This window comes from Pipistrellus hanaki (genome assembly GCF_964339955.1).
Source record: "Pipistrellus hanaki genome assembly, chromosome: 19".
NCBI classification, from domain to species: Eukaryota; Metazoa; Chordata; class Mammalia; order Chiroptera; family Vespertilionidae; genus Pipistrellus; species Pipistrellus hanaki.
The window spans coordinates 20,396,654-20,412,927 of record NC_140521.1 but is presented as its reverse complement, the minus strand read 5'-3'; the positions used below and the strand labels follow the sequence as shown (position 1 = coordinate 20,412,927).

At 49.3% G+C, this 16,274-nt stretch overlaps 2 protein-coding genes across 2 annotated transcripts in view; one reads left to right on the top strand and one right to left on the bottom strand.

Annotated features, from left to right (window-relative positions):
- Positions 1-16,274, bottom strand: part of RFC5 (replication factor C subunit 5) — a 490,240-nt gene that overhangs the window by 230,639 nt on the left and 243,327 nt on the right. The window lies entirely within an intron of this gene.
- Positions 1-16,274, top strand: part of KSR2 (kinase suppressor of ras 2) — a gene marked incomplete at both ends in the record, with an annotated part of 266,707 nt that overhangs the window by 187,637 nt on the left and 62,796 nt on the right. The window contains 2 exons of the mRNA XM_084868405.1: positions 10,171-10,240; positions 12,441-12,524. Of these exons, the coding sequence (XP_084724531.1) occupies positions 10,171-10,240; positions 12,441-12,524 (154 nt within the window). The remainder of the gene's footprint in view (positions 1-10,170; positions 10,241-12,440; positions 12,525-16,274) is intronic.

Genomic DNA, 16,274 nt, shown 5'->3' with positions numbered 1-16,274 from the left:
GCTTGCCTGATCTACCTTAACCACTTGCCTGTCTGCCTGATAACCCCTAATCTTTCTGCCTGCCTGCCTGCCTGATCACCCCTAACCCCTCTGCTTGCCTGCCTGATTACCCCTAACCACTCGCCTGCCTGTCTGATCGCCCCTAACCGCCTCTGCCTCAGCCCCTGCCACTGAAGCTTTGTCCAAAGGGACATCTGGAATGACGTCTGGAAGGTCATTTGGCTGTCGGGTCTAATTAGCATAATACTCTTTTATTATTATAAATAGTATTATGTGCTCTGAGGCCTTTATCTTTTGGAAGCATTTAAGGATAGGGTAGCTCCTCTATTGTCCAAAACCGCTTATAGGCTCAGAGACATTAGTCCACAGTTCCTTGTGCTCCTTTCAACTCTAGGACTACATGTTTATCTTGTGTGTTTTTTTCCTTTATTTTATTTTTTTCTATCACCATTGATCCTCTTTTTACCCTCTTTCACCCCCATTCCACCACACTGTTGTCCATGTCCATGTGTGTTCTCTCCCTCTCTCTCTCTCTTCCTCTTTAGGGCTACATGCTTTAAACAATAAATGATGCACATGCCTCAGAAGTAGACATATTACAGGAAGCTAATAGTGTATGTGGTGGGGAGAGAGTAGCAAGGCTTTAGCTCTATAGGAAACTGGGTTCAACTTTAAAGTCCACTAAGCACTAGGGATGGGCTTTAAGTTACCCTAAGCTTCCTTATCTGTAAACTAGGGGTACAGTTTGTTGCACTAAATGAAGAAATGGCTTTAAGAGGTGTATTCCCACTTGGGGTATGTACAGTAAGTAAGGCTGATCACCGCTCCCATCCCAGGGTGTGGGTTTGTTTGGTTGTTTGCTTTTAATTGGGGGCAGCAGGTGGCATCTTGGCAGCTCAAGTGGGAAAGGGCTGGGCTGGGAGACCTCTGGCCTGATGCTGGGGGTGGGGAGTTGGAGGATGGGGGTGGGGCACTCCTGTTTTTGTCACAACCAATGACGCCAGAGGGAGCTCTTAAAATTGTGAGATGACACCCCTTCCCCACACCCAGCATCCTTGCATCCTGACTCTGTTCTAATGAACTTTTGGGTTCCCATTGACTAAAAACAAATCTCAGGGTCGTACTGTTGTATTTACTTCATGGAATATGTCACTTTCATCCTCCTCCTATAGACTCTAAGCTCAGAAAACAAACTGTTCACTATACCCCAGTTCCTAAACCCTACCTGGCACAAAATAGGTACTGTATGTGTCTCCTATAAATAGGTACTGTATATGTCTCCCATAGCTGCTATAAAAAAATTTCCAAACTCAGTGGCCCAACACAACCCAGATCTATTATCACACAAGTCCTGGAGCCCAGAAGTCCAAAATCAAGGTGGCCGGAGAGTTGGCTCCTCCTGGAGGCTCTGGGGTAGAGTCCGTTTTCTCGCCTTTTCTAGTTTCTGAAGGCGGCAGCATTTTTTGGCTCTTTCCTCCTTTCCATCCTCAAGGCCAGCAATCGTCCCATCTCTTTCTCTAACGCTGACCCTTCAGCCTCCCTATTTCGCTTATCATTGCACTGGGCCCGCCTGGATAACCTGGGGTAATTGCACCATTTCAAGATCCGTAATCACATCTGCAAAATGTCTTTTTGTCTGTCAGGTAACAGACTTACAGGTTCCAGGGATTAGAATGTGATCAGTTAGGGGCAGAAGGCTTTTACTGGATAACAGCATGAACAACAGAAGGACTGAACAACATTGTGGGCAAAAAAGGCCACATGCTAACCTGACAAGCTCAGGGAAGGCCTGCATGGCGGTCTCACAAACTCAGATCCTCAGTAACCATAAAGGATGAAATTAAACTTTAACTAAAAGCAGTGATGGTCGGTAGTCACCTTGTAAGCCAGTATCTTCACTGACAAGGTCAACCTTTACTCTAACTGAGCCTAGATGTCTTTTTGCATTTATGATAACATACCCTTGAAATGTCTGGGTAACTTGTAACTTTCCTTTTTCCGGACCCCCGGGGACACAGTTTAATGTGCCTGGGCGCCAGGACAGAGACCACAGATTCCTTCTTTATCATGTTAATTGTTCCTGCACCCACCTAAGTATGTGTCTATCATTTTAATTTTTATCCAATCCCAGGGCTTAACCCCTCCTCCCACCCCCCATCCCCGCTTTGCTTTCTCCCGCCTCTCTAGTCTATCACCAATGGATTTCATGTAACCCACCTACGTCCCTTCCTTTGATTGCAATGTATGAATATAGCTGTGACCAGCCATTCTCAGGAGCTAATCTCAATCCATTGAGGTTCTGCTTCCCGAAAGTTGTTGACAGTTTGACTCAAATAAACTCACAAAATTCTCTACAGGTTTGAATGTTTTCATGTTAACAACATCAGCTTCCGGGGCTCTGTGGCCCTTCCCTGAGCTTAAACAGGGCGGGTGCCCGCATTTCCTCCGCCTTCCCCGAGACGCAGGGCGGAGGCATGGACAGCATTGGGTGGGCTGAACTCCCTGTATGTGGAGGCAGTCTGGACCAGAAGCATGCAATGCAGTTTGTTCCTGTCTGTGGTTCAAATCTCCACTCAGTCACTTATTAGCTGTACAGTCATTTACTGCTTCTAACCCTGTTCCCATCTGTGAATGGAGATGAAATGGGCTGTCATTTACCGGGCCCCGGCTATGTGACCTGAATTAAAAACTCAGTCAGCCTGGCCTTTACTTGCTGTGTGACCTTGGGCAAGTGGCATCACTACTTGATATCCTTAGAAGTGAAATGGGGTGTCCCATGGGGCTAATGATAACAGCTGATGGTTACCAGAATGCGTACACTGTCAGGTATGGATTAAATGAGAGAGTACATATAAAGGCCTTATTTGGCAATAGTGCCTGGTACATGGTAACACTCCATAAAAAAAGCATAGCTATTATTTTTTATTTTCTTCTGATGGTTATTTTAAAAAAAATGTGTTATTGAGTTTTAAAGAAAGAGGAAGGGAGAGGAATAGAGAGATAGAAACATCAGTGAGAGAGAAACATTAATCAGCTGGAAATCAAATACTCTGATGGGGAATCAAACCGTTGACCTCTTGGCTCAACCGCTGAGCCACCCTGCTGAGTTGATTGCTCTTCTTATTTCTTTTCCTCCAGTTCTTTTTCCTCCTCTTCGTTCTCTTTATTGTCACCGTTTTTCATCTGGTGTCCCAGTGTTAAAGGTTTTTCGATGATTTTCTCATGTTTGACTCAATGAGTTTTTCATATCAAAGCTCTACATTACATGAATGCTTTATTAATGTCGGTTTCTTCTGTCAAGGCTTCTGTTTATCTGTCTGGCAACCTAGGTGGTTTCAAAGACCAGGGCTCCTGGTGTACCCCCCTCCTATGCGGAGGCACTTTCGTGGGGGCCTGTAGAAGGGAGAAGACCCCACCTTCCCCCCAACACGTTCCCCTTCCAGGCAGAGGAAACGGAAATGTCTAAGGAGAAATGTCTGTTATTCTCCCCCTGGGACAGAAGGCAGCAGTTCTGTCTCCGTGTCTGCACGACTTGTTATCAGAAAATTAGACTAGAAAAAAAATCTTTTGTTCAGCTATGGAGACTTCTTAATAGGCGGTTTGATTGTTAAGCAGAAGTGTCTGTATCAGTTTAATTGCTGTAAATGCTGTTTGCCTTCTCTGTTATGATAAGGCCTCGATTTTCATAGAATTCCACCCCCCTTCCCTTTAAACTGTTTCTCTTTGCTTTAAGGCTTGCATTGGCAAGTGTAATGAAATCCAAAAGCAGCAAGTAAAGGGAGGGTCTCAGATTTCAGCTCTTCACTCCCCGTGTGATGCTGGGAACAGGTTATTAGAGCCTGAGAAGAATGCTGCTGCAGCTTGTAATGTAACGGACAGAGTTCATCCTTCAACCTGATATTGGGGGAATGAAACCAAACGACTAAACTTAATTACTTCTGCTTTTTCGAGACGGCGCTGTAATTGAGAATAACAGGATAATTAGGCTGTGAGTGGAACAGTGAGATGAGCTTATAATACAAGAGGACTTGTTGTCTGCTGACTTGAGCCTCAGGGACACCATCCGGGTCTTTTGGGCATGGTAGGGTAGAGCAGGGGTCTTCAAACTACGGCCCGCGGGCCACATGCGGCCCGCAGAGGAGTCTGATCCGGCCCGCCAGGTTTTTTGGGCAGTGAGCGCAGCCGAGGTGTTACAGTAGGAATCAGTAGTTCATATAGTCCGGCCCTCCAGCTCTCTGAGGGACCGTGATCTGGCCCCCACTTTAAAAAGTTGGAGGACCCCTGGGCTAGAGTGATGCCCAGAGAAGTAAAAACATCGGAATCTGGGATTCTCATCCTTGGCGCCATTGACTTTGGGGGCTGGTTAGTTCTGTGCTGGGGGGCGGGGGGTGCTGTCCTATGCATTGTGGGATGTTGAGCATCATCCCTGGTTTCTGACTGTTAGATACCAGTAGCGTCCTCCCCGCCCAAAGCTGCCTCCATTCATTGCCCAATCAGTGTCCCTGGGGGCTGTTAAGTGCCCCTAGTTGAGAATTCTGGTGTATGGGCTTTTGGAGGACTTGTGAACAATTGCAAAGTTACAGCTTGAGGAGCTGCTGTGCCTGGCTGTGTGACCTTCAGCAAGTCCCTGCACCGATCTGAGCTCCTGTGTCTTCCTTTGTATAGTGGGAACAGTGAGAACCCTGAGTGCAACAGGCACAGCTTCCAGGTAGAAACTTCAATGGGTAACACATAGTGAGTGATCAATTCACTCAGTGTTTATATTATAACTGAGGTGTCCCTCAGCCCAGCCTGCACCCTCTCTAATCTGAGACCCCTCAAGGGATGTCCGACTGCCGGGCAACCCTCTCACAATCCAGGACTGCTGGCTCCTAACTACTGGCCTGCCTGGCTGCCTGATTCCTCCTAACCATTCTGCCTGCCAGCCTGATAGTCCCTAACTGCTCCCCTGCTGGCCTGATTGACATCTAACTGCTCCCCTGCCAACATGATTGACACCTAACTGTTCTCTTCCCAGCCCAATCACCTCCAGCTGCCCTCCCCTGCAGTCCTGGTCACCACCATCTGCCCTCCCCTGCTGGCCATCTTGTGACAATGTGGGGGCAGCCATTTTGTGACACAAGGGTGTGAGGTTCAATTTACATATTACCTCTTTATTATATAGGGTAATGTCTTAAATACTTATTTTGCCCTATGCTCTAAGGCAGTGAGGCAGAGACAAAGATGTGGTCTCTATCTTTGCCAGAGAGGCAAATATATGCAGACTTGTAGGTATGACCCTTTTCTTCACCCTGGCAGGCATTGCTAGTCAATCTCTGTGCTCTTTCCTAGTGAGCCTCAAAGTCCTTCTCAGCACACCTTTCGTGACAGGCCCTACTGATGCTCCAGGAGATGGAGCTCCCATGTGGCACTCCCAGTTTTGTGGATTCCCCATGAGGAGGCGATGTATCTGAGCTAACCCTCCTCTCCAGCACAACCTCACCCCTTCGCCCATCCTGGTCCTGGAGAAAACATTTTAAGGAATTAGCAGGTAGAATCCTTCCTCTCAAATCTCACTTCAGTCCCTAAAGGAGATGGGAATGGGAAGAAAGCGAGCGCCCGCCCTCCCTCCCTCCTTCTGTGCTCTCTCTCTCTCTTTCTCTCTCTCTCTCGTTTTTATTTTTATTTTTCTTGGAAACTGTAACTAACCTGTTTCCCCGAAATTAAGACAGTGTCTTATTTTTTTCTCCCAAAGTTGCGCTAGGTCTTATTTTTAGGGGATGTGTTATCTTTCCATGCGCTAGGTCTTATTTTTGGAGGATGTCTTATTTTCGGGGAAGCACGGTAGTATAGTAAAATGGGCTTACAAAAGGGGTGACATTTAGTTTTTAGTTAAACTAGACGGGATTCCACTGGCAATGATTTTGAGTGAGTGATCTATCAGACTGCGTCCCTCTTGTGTTTTCTTTGCCTTTGGGGCTTGGAGAATCATTAGCTCTCTGAGGAAGGGTCCCAGGGCAGAACTGGGGCTTCTGGAAACAGCTTTCAGATGGCTCCACCAGTGTCAGGAGACTGAAGAGAGGGTTTGAATGGGCTGGGGATTAAATGCTCCCTGATCGGTTCAGACAAGCCTGGCTCCCCCACGAGCACACAACTCCATTACAATTGCTGTGAAAAATGAGGCGTGCCTTTGCAGCTCGGAAAACAGGGAGCTGGCCCAGTTCATCTCGCCTGAGAAATGAGAGCTGGCGTGCGGATCAGCCTCTGGCTTCTCCTCTCCTGGCTGGTGGAGCTTTCACAGGCAGCACTAGTTCATTTCTGCTGTTGTTTCACACCTCTCAGCGCCTTCAAGGTCTGTGAGGAGCGGGAAGTGGAGGGAAGGTGGGGGCTGGTGCTCAGTCTGCAGAAAAAATCCCAGAACTCAGTCAGTGGAGGTCACTGGGATTTAGTCTAAGATAAAAAAGAAAAGACCAGATGGGGACAGGAATCCAGTCTGAAGTCTGTGTGATGTATTGTTTCCCCCTTATTCCCACCCATCCATCCACCCAGCCACCTAGCAATTCATTCACCCATCTACCCATTTGTCCATCTATTCAGTCATCTGTCTATCCAACCATTCATCCACCTATCTATCCAAACATTCATCCATCCACCCATCCATCCACCTACCCACCCACCCACCTACCTACCTACCAATCCATTTACCTATCCATCCATCTACCCATCCACTCACTCACCTAGCACTTAATCTACCTACCACCCATCTGACCATCTTGCCTATCATCTGTTCACCCACCCACCTCTCTAACCATTCTTTCATCTATCTATCCATTCACCCACCCACCCATCTACCTATCCATCCATCCATCCATCCACATTCCCACTCACCCACCTAGCATTTTACCATCTATCCACTCTTCTGTTCATCCATCCACCTACCCACATGTTCATCCATCCACACACCCACCAACCAGTCCATCGACCTATCCATCTACCCACCCATCCACCTGTTCATCAGTCTATCCCTTTATTCTAGAATGAGTTTAGATGGTTCATGGTTGGACATATTTTAAACTAGAGGCCCAGTGCACGAAATTCATGCACTGGGGCAGGGGCAGGGGGGGGAGGAGGGGAGTGTCCCTCAGCCCAGCCTGCACTCTCTCCAATCTGAGACCCGCTCAAGGGATGTCTGACTGCCTATTTAGGTGGGATTGGGCCTAAATTGGCAGTCGGACATTCCTCTCACAATCCAGGACTGCTGGTTCCCAACCGCTTGCCTGCCTGCCTTCCTGCCTGATTGCCCCTAACTACTTCTGTCTGCCAGCCTGCTCACCCCCTAACCACTCTTCTGCCAGCCTGATCAATGCCTAACTACTCCCCTAACTGCCCTCCCTGCCGGCCTGGTTACCCAAACAGCCCTCCCCTGCCAGCCTGGTCACCCCCAACTGTCCTCCCATTTAGGCCTCGTTGCCCCTGCTGGCCTGGTTGCCCCTAACTGCCCTTCCCTGCAGGTCTGGTCCCACCCAACTGCCCTCCCCTGTTGGCTTGGTCCCCCGACTGCCTTCCCCTGCAGGCCTGGTTCCCCACAACTGCCCTCCTCTGCCAGCCTGGTTGCCCCTGACTTCCCCTGCAGGCCAGGCCGCCTCCAACTGCCCTCCATTGCTGGCCCAGTCACCCCTAACTTCCCTCTCTTGCCAGCCTGGTCTCTCCCAACTGCCCTCCCCAGCAGGCCTGGTCCCCCCCCCCCCCCCCAACTGCCCTTCCCTGCAGGCCTGATCTCCAACAACTGTTCTCCCTTTTAGGCCTGGTCCACCCCCTGCAGGCCTGGGTCCCCCCCCCCCCCAACTGTCTACCCTGCAGGCCTGGTCACCCCCAACTGCCCTCCCTTGCAGGCCTGGGTCCCTCCCAACTGCCCTCCCCTGCTAGCCATCTTGTGGCGGACATCTTGTGTCCACATGAGGGAGGCCATATTGTGTGTTGGAGTGATGGTCAATTTGCACATTACCTCTCTATTATATAGTACTAGAGGCCTGGTGCACAAAATTAGTGCACAAGAGGGGGTGTCTCTAAGCCCAGCCTGCATCCTCCCTAATCTAAGATCCCTCTCACAATCCAGAACTGCTGGCTCCCAACTGTTCGCCTGCCTGTCTTCCTGATTGCCCCTAACCACTTCTTCCTGCCAGCCGAATCACCCCCTAACCTCTCCCCTGCCAGCCTGATTGATGTCTAACTGCTCCCTTGCTAGCCTGTTTGCCCCCAACTTCCCTCCTCTGCTGACCTGGTCACCCCTAACTGCCCTCCCCTGCTGGTCTGATTGCCCACAACTACCCTCCCTTTGCAGGCCTGGTCTCTCCCAACTGCCTTCTCCTGCTAACCATCTTGTGGTGGCCATATTGTGTCCACAAGGGGGCAAGATCTTTGACCACATGGGGGTAGCCATCTTGTGTGTTGGAGTGATGGCCAATCTGCATATTACTCTTTTATTAGATAGGATAGAGGCCTGGTGTATGAGTGGGAGCCAGCTGGTTTGCCCTGAAGGGTGTCCAGATCTGGGTGGGGGTTCCTTTGCGGGTGTGGGGTGGCATAGTCGAGGGACTTGTGGTGGTTGCTAGCCGGCCATGCCCCCCAGAGACCTAAGAGGAGGCACTGGTATCTGGGATATATTTATCTTCTATAATTAAAACTTTGTAGACTGGAGCAGAGCCAACCCTTCTGCTTGCTTTGTGGCAGCAGCCATTTTTGTTGGGGTTTATTCACCTTCTATAATTGAAACTTTGTAGCCTGGAGTAGAGGCCTAGGCTGGCCAGAGCAGGTGGAAAGCTTTACCTCCTCCATCACCAGGGAAACCCTAGCCTGCTTTCTCTATCTCTGTGGCTGCTGCCATTTTTGTTGGGATCTATCTTCTATAATTGAAATTTTGTAGCTTTAAGCGGAGGCCTGGGCCGGCCAGGGTGTGCAGAAATCTTGTCTTCCTCCATTGCTGTGGAAACCCAAGCCTCCCTCCTGCTCTCTCCATGGCCACAGCCATCTTGGTTGGGTTAATTTGCATACTCTCTCCTGATTGGTTGGTGAGCATGGCTGGTTGGTGTACTGTGGTGATGGTTAATTTGCATATTACTCTTTTATTAGATAGGCTAGTTACCTACAATTTACAGAAAATTATACTAGTTTTCCATATAGAATTTGATTTTAAAATAAATGTATTTAAACAAACAAAAGAGTCAAAATAGGAAATAAATAATTCTACGGGTTGTACAGGGTTGTGACCAAAATTAGGAAAATGGTACTTGCGTTACTGGCATCTGGAATCTACCGCTTTAGAATTTTGCCTGCAAGGGCACATGCTCTAGAGCCACTCGAGCCTGGATTCACAGTGATTGTGCTGCTTCTGAGGTGTATGACCTTGCGCAACTGACTTCCTCTCTCCAGGCCTCAGCTTCCTCGCCTTCAAGGTGGGGATGCTAACAACCCCTACCTTTGGGATTGTTTCACAATGTACTGAACTGAGGCATGTGTCAGCATACACCCAGCACACACTAAGCACTCTGTAAACGGAAGTGATGCTTAATTTTATTGTTTGCACACTGGCTTCCTTCAAGGCACTCTCTGGCTGCCCTGCCCAGGGGGACCTTGCATGGGTGAAGATAAACAAGCTACACGAGTGTTCTGCTTGGCTTTGGTTTAATTGTGATGTGGTTGTTGTCCTTCCTGAGCCTCTCTCGTACTGGGTTTGCCTGGTGCTCACACCAGCCTCTAATCCTGTATGTCAGTGGCTCTCAACCTTTCTAAGGCCGCAACCCTTTCATACAGTTCCTCATGTTGTGGTGACCCCCAACCATAAAATTATTTTCATTGCTACTTCATAACTGCAATTTTGCTACTGTTATGAATCATAATGTAAATATCTGTGTTTTCCAATCATCTTAGGCTCTACAACCTGTGGGTCTTAGCAGGGTCCTAAGACCATCGGAAAACACAGATATTTACATTACAATTCATTAACAGTAGCAAAATTACAGTTATGGATTAGCAATGAAATTAATATTATGGTTGGGGGTCACCGTAACATGAGGAGCTGTATGAAAGGGTCCTGGCATTAGAAAGGTTGAGAACCACTGCTCTATGTAATGGGCCCAGGCCAGCTCCAACCCTCTGTGTAACAGGCTCTTCTCCTCTCTTCTCTCCCCACAGACACACTGTCAGTACCGCGCTGGTCCCCGCAGATCTCTCGCAGAGACCTTAGCAACTCCATCAAGCACAGGTAGGCTGGATTCCTACCTCCCAGCGTGGTGAGGGCTGGGCACTGTGGCCCCCCTGCTGGGGAGAGGCTGGGCAGATGTGTCACTCCAGCTGCTGTCACCATGCTGCTCTCTCAGGGGCCAGGCTCAACCTCAGCATGATGGCCAGGGACTGAGATGCCTGCATCCTATTAACCTGGCCCTTAGGAAATTAGCACTTAATGGTTAAAAGCCAGGGCTTTGGAGTTTGACTGACCTGTGTTCCAATCCCAGATAGTAAAGCTTTGCAGCCTTGAGGAAGTTATGTAATCTCTCTGAGGCTCAATTTTCTCCTCAGATAATTCTGCCTACCCACAGGGTGGTTGTGAGGATTAAATAAGATACTATATTAAAGTGCTAAGCAAAGTCCCTGGCATATAAAAACCACTTAATAACTGGAATCCTTGTCAAAACGAATGCTTTACATCCCAATTTTGGATCTCCCCACTCAGAAGACACAAGAATGGGTGGTCACTGCTTCTGAGGTGTCAGTCAGCTCAGAGCTGCAGCATGTTGAGTACACGGGGCCACCTCTGCAGGAACACCTGCCCTTTCAGGAGGGAGATTCAAAACTACCAGTCATCCCTTAAAAGGAAATTGTTTACTTTCCACAGTTTAGCTCATCATCCTCACAATCTTCTCAAAAACACAGTGGGGTAAATGGCAAAGGTGAGGTCGTGTCCATTTGACAGATTGGAAAGCTGAGGCCCTGGACCATTCAGTGATGGGATTATTTTACGAGCTAGCTGACCTCAGTATTTCGTGTTTTTTAAACACTGCTGCTGAGAGGCTTCTTTGCACCAAGGCCTCCGTGAATGGGCTGAGGGACTAGTGCACTCATTCATGGATTCTTTCCACTTGTATATGTAGAGAATGTCTGTGCCATGGCAGCAGCACTGAGAGAGATGTACGCCCTTGAGGATCTCATGGTCTGGTGGAGGGTGAGACAGCTAACAGACCGGGACAGGAGGGAGAGATTAGGGCTGTGGTGTGGAGGGCAGTGTCAGGGGAAGACGCATCCCCGTAGCTGGGTGAGGCTGCATGAGCACGCTGTCCCGGAAAGGCATCTCGTCAACAGTTCTTGGAAGAAATATGTTGACAGGACACTTGTTAAGTCTCAAATGAGAAAGTGGTGGGAGAAGTGGTGAGAAACCTGATAGACACATCAATGGTCAGGCAGTGAGATGCAGAGAGAAAGGCATCAAGGAGGGGCCTATTTTTTTGTTTCTTTCCTCTGCACTGCCCCTTGGCTTAGCGTCATCTCTGTATTGGCCTCACCCCTGGCTAAGCAACACCCCCTGACTCAATTCTACCCCCCAGATTGGCCACGTTCTTGGCTCAGTTCCACTCCCTGGTCAGCGCCTGCTATCTCTTGGAGCAGAGAGTACCCTGGCCCCAATGGGGTGGAAATGGAGGAATGCACCTCCATTCCTGCTGGTTCACCGCTGTATATCAGAGGCCTCCAAACTGCCTTGGTTGCAGCAAGTGGTGGTGGTTAGGAAGGGAGAGGAGCTGATGTTCTGAAAGGCTTTCTTTTTAGGGGACTCTCCTATAGTTTGTGGTTTCAGCTTGTTGGGGCATAGTCCCCTCTTGAAGCTTCCCAGGTGATGTGGCTAGTATTCATGGGGACTGACTTAGCGCAGTGGTCAGCAAACTGTGGCTCGAGAGCCTCAGTTTGCCGCTCTATTGACTAATGAGTTTGCCAACCACTGGCCTAGCAGGACTTTCTGGAGGCCTCATCTTGCTTTGGAGGCTACAAGGACAGTTCCAACCCCTTCCATAACTCTGCTCTAGACTGACCTTGGCACATAGTAGGACATCAGGCAACATTTGCTGAATGACTGATTGACTGTTTAGGAATGATCAGGTAATACAATCAAAACCCAATTAGTTGAGGGCTCATTATGCGTCAGGTGCTGTGTGAAAGCCCTGACATTATTCATTACCTTGTTTAATCCTCCCAATGACCTATGAGGTCGATACTGCTATTATCCCACTTTACAGATGAGGAAACTGAGGCTCCAGGGGTTTAAGCAAGTTGATTAAATCACATGTTGGAAGAAGCAGGACTGCAAACAAATTCCAGCCTGGAAGTCTTACCTTTAAGGGGTTCATCCTGATAGACACAGGTCAGTCGCGTCACCATCACCCTAACCTTAACCATTTTCTGTCACTTTCCCACAGGTTCTCCACCAAGTACTGGATGTCTCAGACGTGCACAGTTTGTGGGAAAGGGATGCTTTTTGGCCTCAAGTGTAAAAACTGCAAGTAAGTGGCTGTGCCTGGAAGCGTCTTTTCACGGTGCCTGCTGTCAGCCCGTGCTTCCTCGGACCCTGAGGTGGCTGATGGGAGTTTGGTTTCTTGACTTTCATTTGAATTGCTTGCTCTGTTTTTTGGAAATCAATCTTAAATGATCCCGTATATTTGGGGAAGGGCTCAAGGGGAGCAGTTCTGAAAGAGAACCCACGCTGATGGGAGGTGTGAGAAATAAATGCTCAGTGCTGTCTGCTGAGGTGTGGGGGCACCTTGCAGCTTCGTAGCATCGAAGATGAGGGTTGGCAGACTTTCTCTGGAGCTGACCAGATAGGGAATGTTCTAGGCTTTGCGTCTAGGCCAGTGGTTGACAACTGCGGTTCACAAACCACACGCGGCTTGCGAGCCGCGGTTTGCCACTCTGTTGACTAATGAGTTTGCCGACCACCGACCTAGACTCTTGATTTCAGTAATTACAGGCTGTTGTTGTTCCTTGCGATTAAGCCCCTATCCCAGTGGTCGGCAAACTCAATAGTCAACAGAGCGGCAAACCGCAGCTCTTGAGCCACAAGTGGCTCACGAGCTGCAGTTTGCCGACCACTAGTCCAGGCCATAGTGTCTCTATTACAACTACTCAGCTCTGCCATGTAGCTCAAAAGCAGCCAGAGACGATATCCAAATGGGCATGACACATTTACATATTTTCATAAAACCTTATTTGCATAAATATTTTGCCAGGTGGCTTGGGCCCCCTTGGCTATAGTTTGCCAATCCTTGAGTTAGTCTTTGTGAAGTCTTTTTCTCCTTTATTGTTTCTCCTGTCAGCTGGGGGAGAGGGGGAAGGAGGGTGATGATTCTCCCCATTTTACAGATGTGAAAACTGAGTCTCTCCTGCCTGACGTGGCAGTCAGGACTTAAATCCTGGCACCTAACTTTTCTGCGTTGGTCCTGAGTTCTCCCCCACCCCACATTCACACATCTGTTCCAGGTCATGGCTGGCAAAAGGTGGGGAAGCTGTAGAAAAGCTATGGTGCCTGATGTGGGCTCTTGAGTCAGAGTAAGATGGGCTTACATTCTGGCTCTCTTACCTTCTAGCTGTGTGACCGTGGGCTGTAGTTTGCCAATCCCTGAGTTAGACTTTGTGAAGTCTTTTTTTTCTTATTGTTTCTCTCTCAGCGGGTGTGTGTGTGTGTGTGTGTGTGTGTGTGTGTGTGATGATGATTTTCCCATTTCTGTTTCTGGTATTTTCATCTGCATGAGAGGAGTAATCATCATACCTGCCTAATGTGGCAGTGAGCATTCGAGAACTCAGCACTGGAGGATAGCAGTGCGGGGCAGGCTCAGGCTTCTGTCAGAGGTCACACATGCCTCTGCCCGGCCTCCCTCTCTCCTTCCGTAAATGTGTGTCAAATCCCACTCTGTCCAATGACTGTAATATAGTCAATAACCCTCAGCTGTATCAAAGAATTACACATGAATGTACATCTGACTGCTGATGGGAGCCACTCAGATTAAAAGATGGCAGGCAGCTGCTGACTGGCATAGCTCAGGGGTTGAGTGTGGACCTATGATAAGGAGGTCAGGGTTCAATTCCCTGTCAGGGCACATGCCTGGGTTGCAAGCTCGACCCCCAGTAGGGGGTGTGCAGGAGGCAGCCAATCAATGATTCTCTCTCATCATTGATGTTTCTATCTCTCTCCCTCTCCCTTCCTGTCTGAAATAAATAAGAGAGTATATATATAAATTAAAAGGAAAAAAAAGCCAGGAAACCTTCTTCCTCTGTAGCCTTGTCTGTCCCAGGCTGCAAACTCTCATTTGGGCTCCTCCAGCCCCTCCCCCACCTCCCAGCCCTACCTGGTGATGGAGGTGGGCTAGCCACAGGGGCCAGGACTCCCTCTTCCCGCCAGCCTGGGGGCTCACCTGAGTGATGAAGGGAAGGCTCCGGTCCCGGTCCCCGGTGGGGAGGGTTAGTTAGTTCCAGCCCCTAAGGAGCCTTCAGCTCCGCGAACATAGAGAAGGCAGACAGGACAGTAATTACCAAGCGTTTGTGTATGGAGGCCGCATGCCCACCTTGGTCCTCCGCAGACCCAGCTCTCAGGTGAGCCCTGAAGATGTCCGGCCCTGGTCTTTCCCACTCCGAGAGGCACAGGCCAGGCCCTGGGCTCCAGCCGGAAGGCTGTCTGCTTCCCCCAGCACCAGCTGCTCCGGGCTGCGCGCAGTCACACCGTGTTCTGTGGGGGACGAGGCAGCTTTCACAGCCTCGCACCTGCGGTGTGCAGGCTTTGAAGGCAGGTAATTAGGTGACAGGGACACAGCCAGGAGTCGGAGAGGCTGAGGCTTCCTGAGCCGGTTTAATTTTCGGCACTGGATGCAGAGCTCAGAGGCAGCCCGTGCTTCTGTCCTCTGTTCCAGAAGTAATGAGCAAAGGCTCAGAGCCTGCCAAGGGTTGGGGTGCGGGGGGACTGGGGAAGCATGAGGATCTGGGGGAGGGCTGGCTGCTGGAAGCACAGACTTTGGAAGCAGCCAGAACCAAGTGTGAGTCCCAGCTCCATCGCCCAACTCCCTGTATGAGCCGGAGCAAGAAGCTTGCCATCTGGGAGCTCAGTTTCCTTATCTGTAAAGTGGGCGCACTAGGACACCCACCGCAGGACTGTGGGAAGGAGTCAGTGACATGTTCTTGCCCCCAAGTTACAAGGGTTTATTACAGAACTTTCTCCTCACTCACCTTGTGCAGAAGTGACTCCTGGTGTGAGCATGGCAGAATTCAAACCGTGCCATGCTCCACTGTGCCATGGGCACCGGTGTGCTGAGCCCTTAGGAAACCTGCCACAGTGGGAAGCAGACAGGGCCCGGCTCCTCAGGAGCCCTGACGTGTCCCTGTGTGACTGCAGCAGGGTGAGCGCTCTCTCCAGTCTGGAGCGGTGAGCCCGTGTCACAGGCATCGCAGCTGAAATTTGAATGTTTTCTTCTGTGAACAAAACCCGGCCACTTTTGCATTAAGAACAGCGAGGATGGGCGGTCATTGGTATTTGTTTTCAAATGTAGCAAGTTTTGGACACACTTATGGGCAAGGTAGAAGGGTTGGATGAGGGTCAGAGACAGGAGGCACACAGACCCCACTATCCAGGAGTTTAGGGGGGACACAGCTGTTGAGAAATGAATTTCAGTGAAACAGAAGTGCACAGTAAAGACAGTGGCTGGTGGAATTTCAGAGAGGTGGCATCGAGACTGGGGTGGGGTGGGGGAGGGGGGTGGCGAGGGCAGGGGCGCAGCTTCTTAAAAAAAATGAGCAGAACCATTTGTTCATTTACTCACGAGATTTTTATTATTTTTAAAATATGAGATAAATAAGGTAACATTCTCAGCCTACTACTTGGCCCATGATAAGATCTTAATAAACAAAAGTGGATACAGTGTCTAATGTTATGAAGCCAGGAGACTCCTGAGTGTCTCACCCCCTTCCCTCCTGCTTCTGTGTCATGCCCACTTCCTCCGGAATTATCATCAGCGTCCTTGTTGGCATTCTGAATAGAGAGATTAATGAACTAATAGGAAATTATGCTCAGAAAGCAATTTGCGGTTATCTAAATTGAGGCGTTTTCATCAAATAGGTTCATGAGCTTGGAGTGGAATTCCATTCTAAGTGGTCGGATGTCAGCACAATTGAGTATTGTCTGATAATGTGGGTTCAGCTGGCTGAAGTTGGCCTTTGCAAGAAGGTGCTGATGGGTTCCCCAGCCTTGATCATGTTATCTGCCTCTTTCC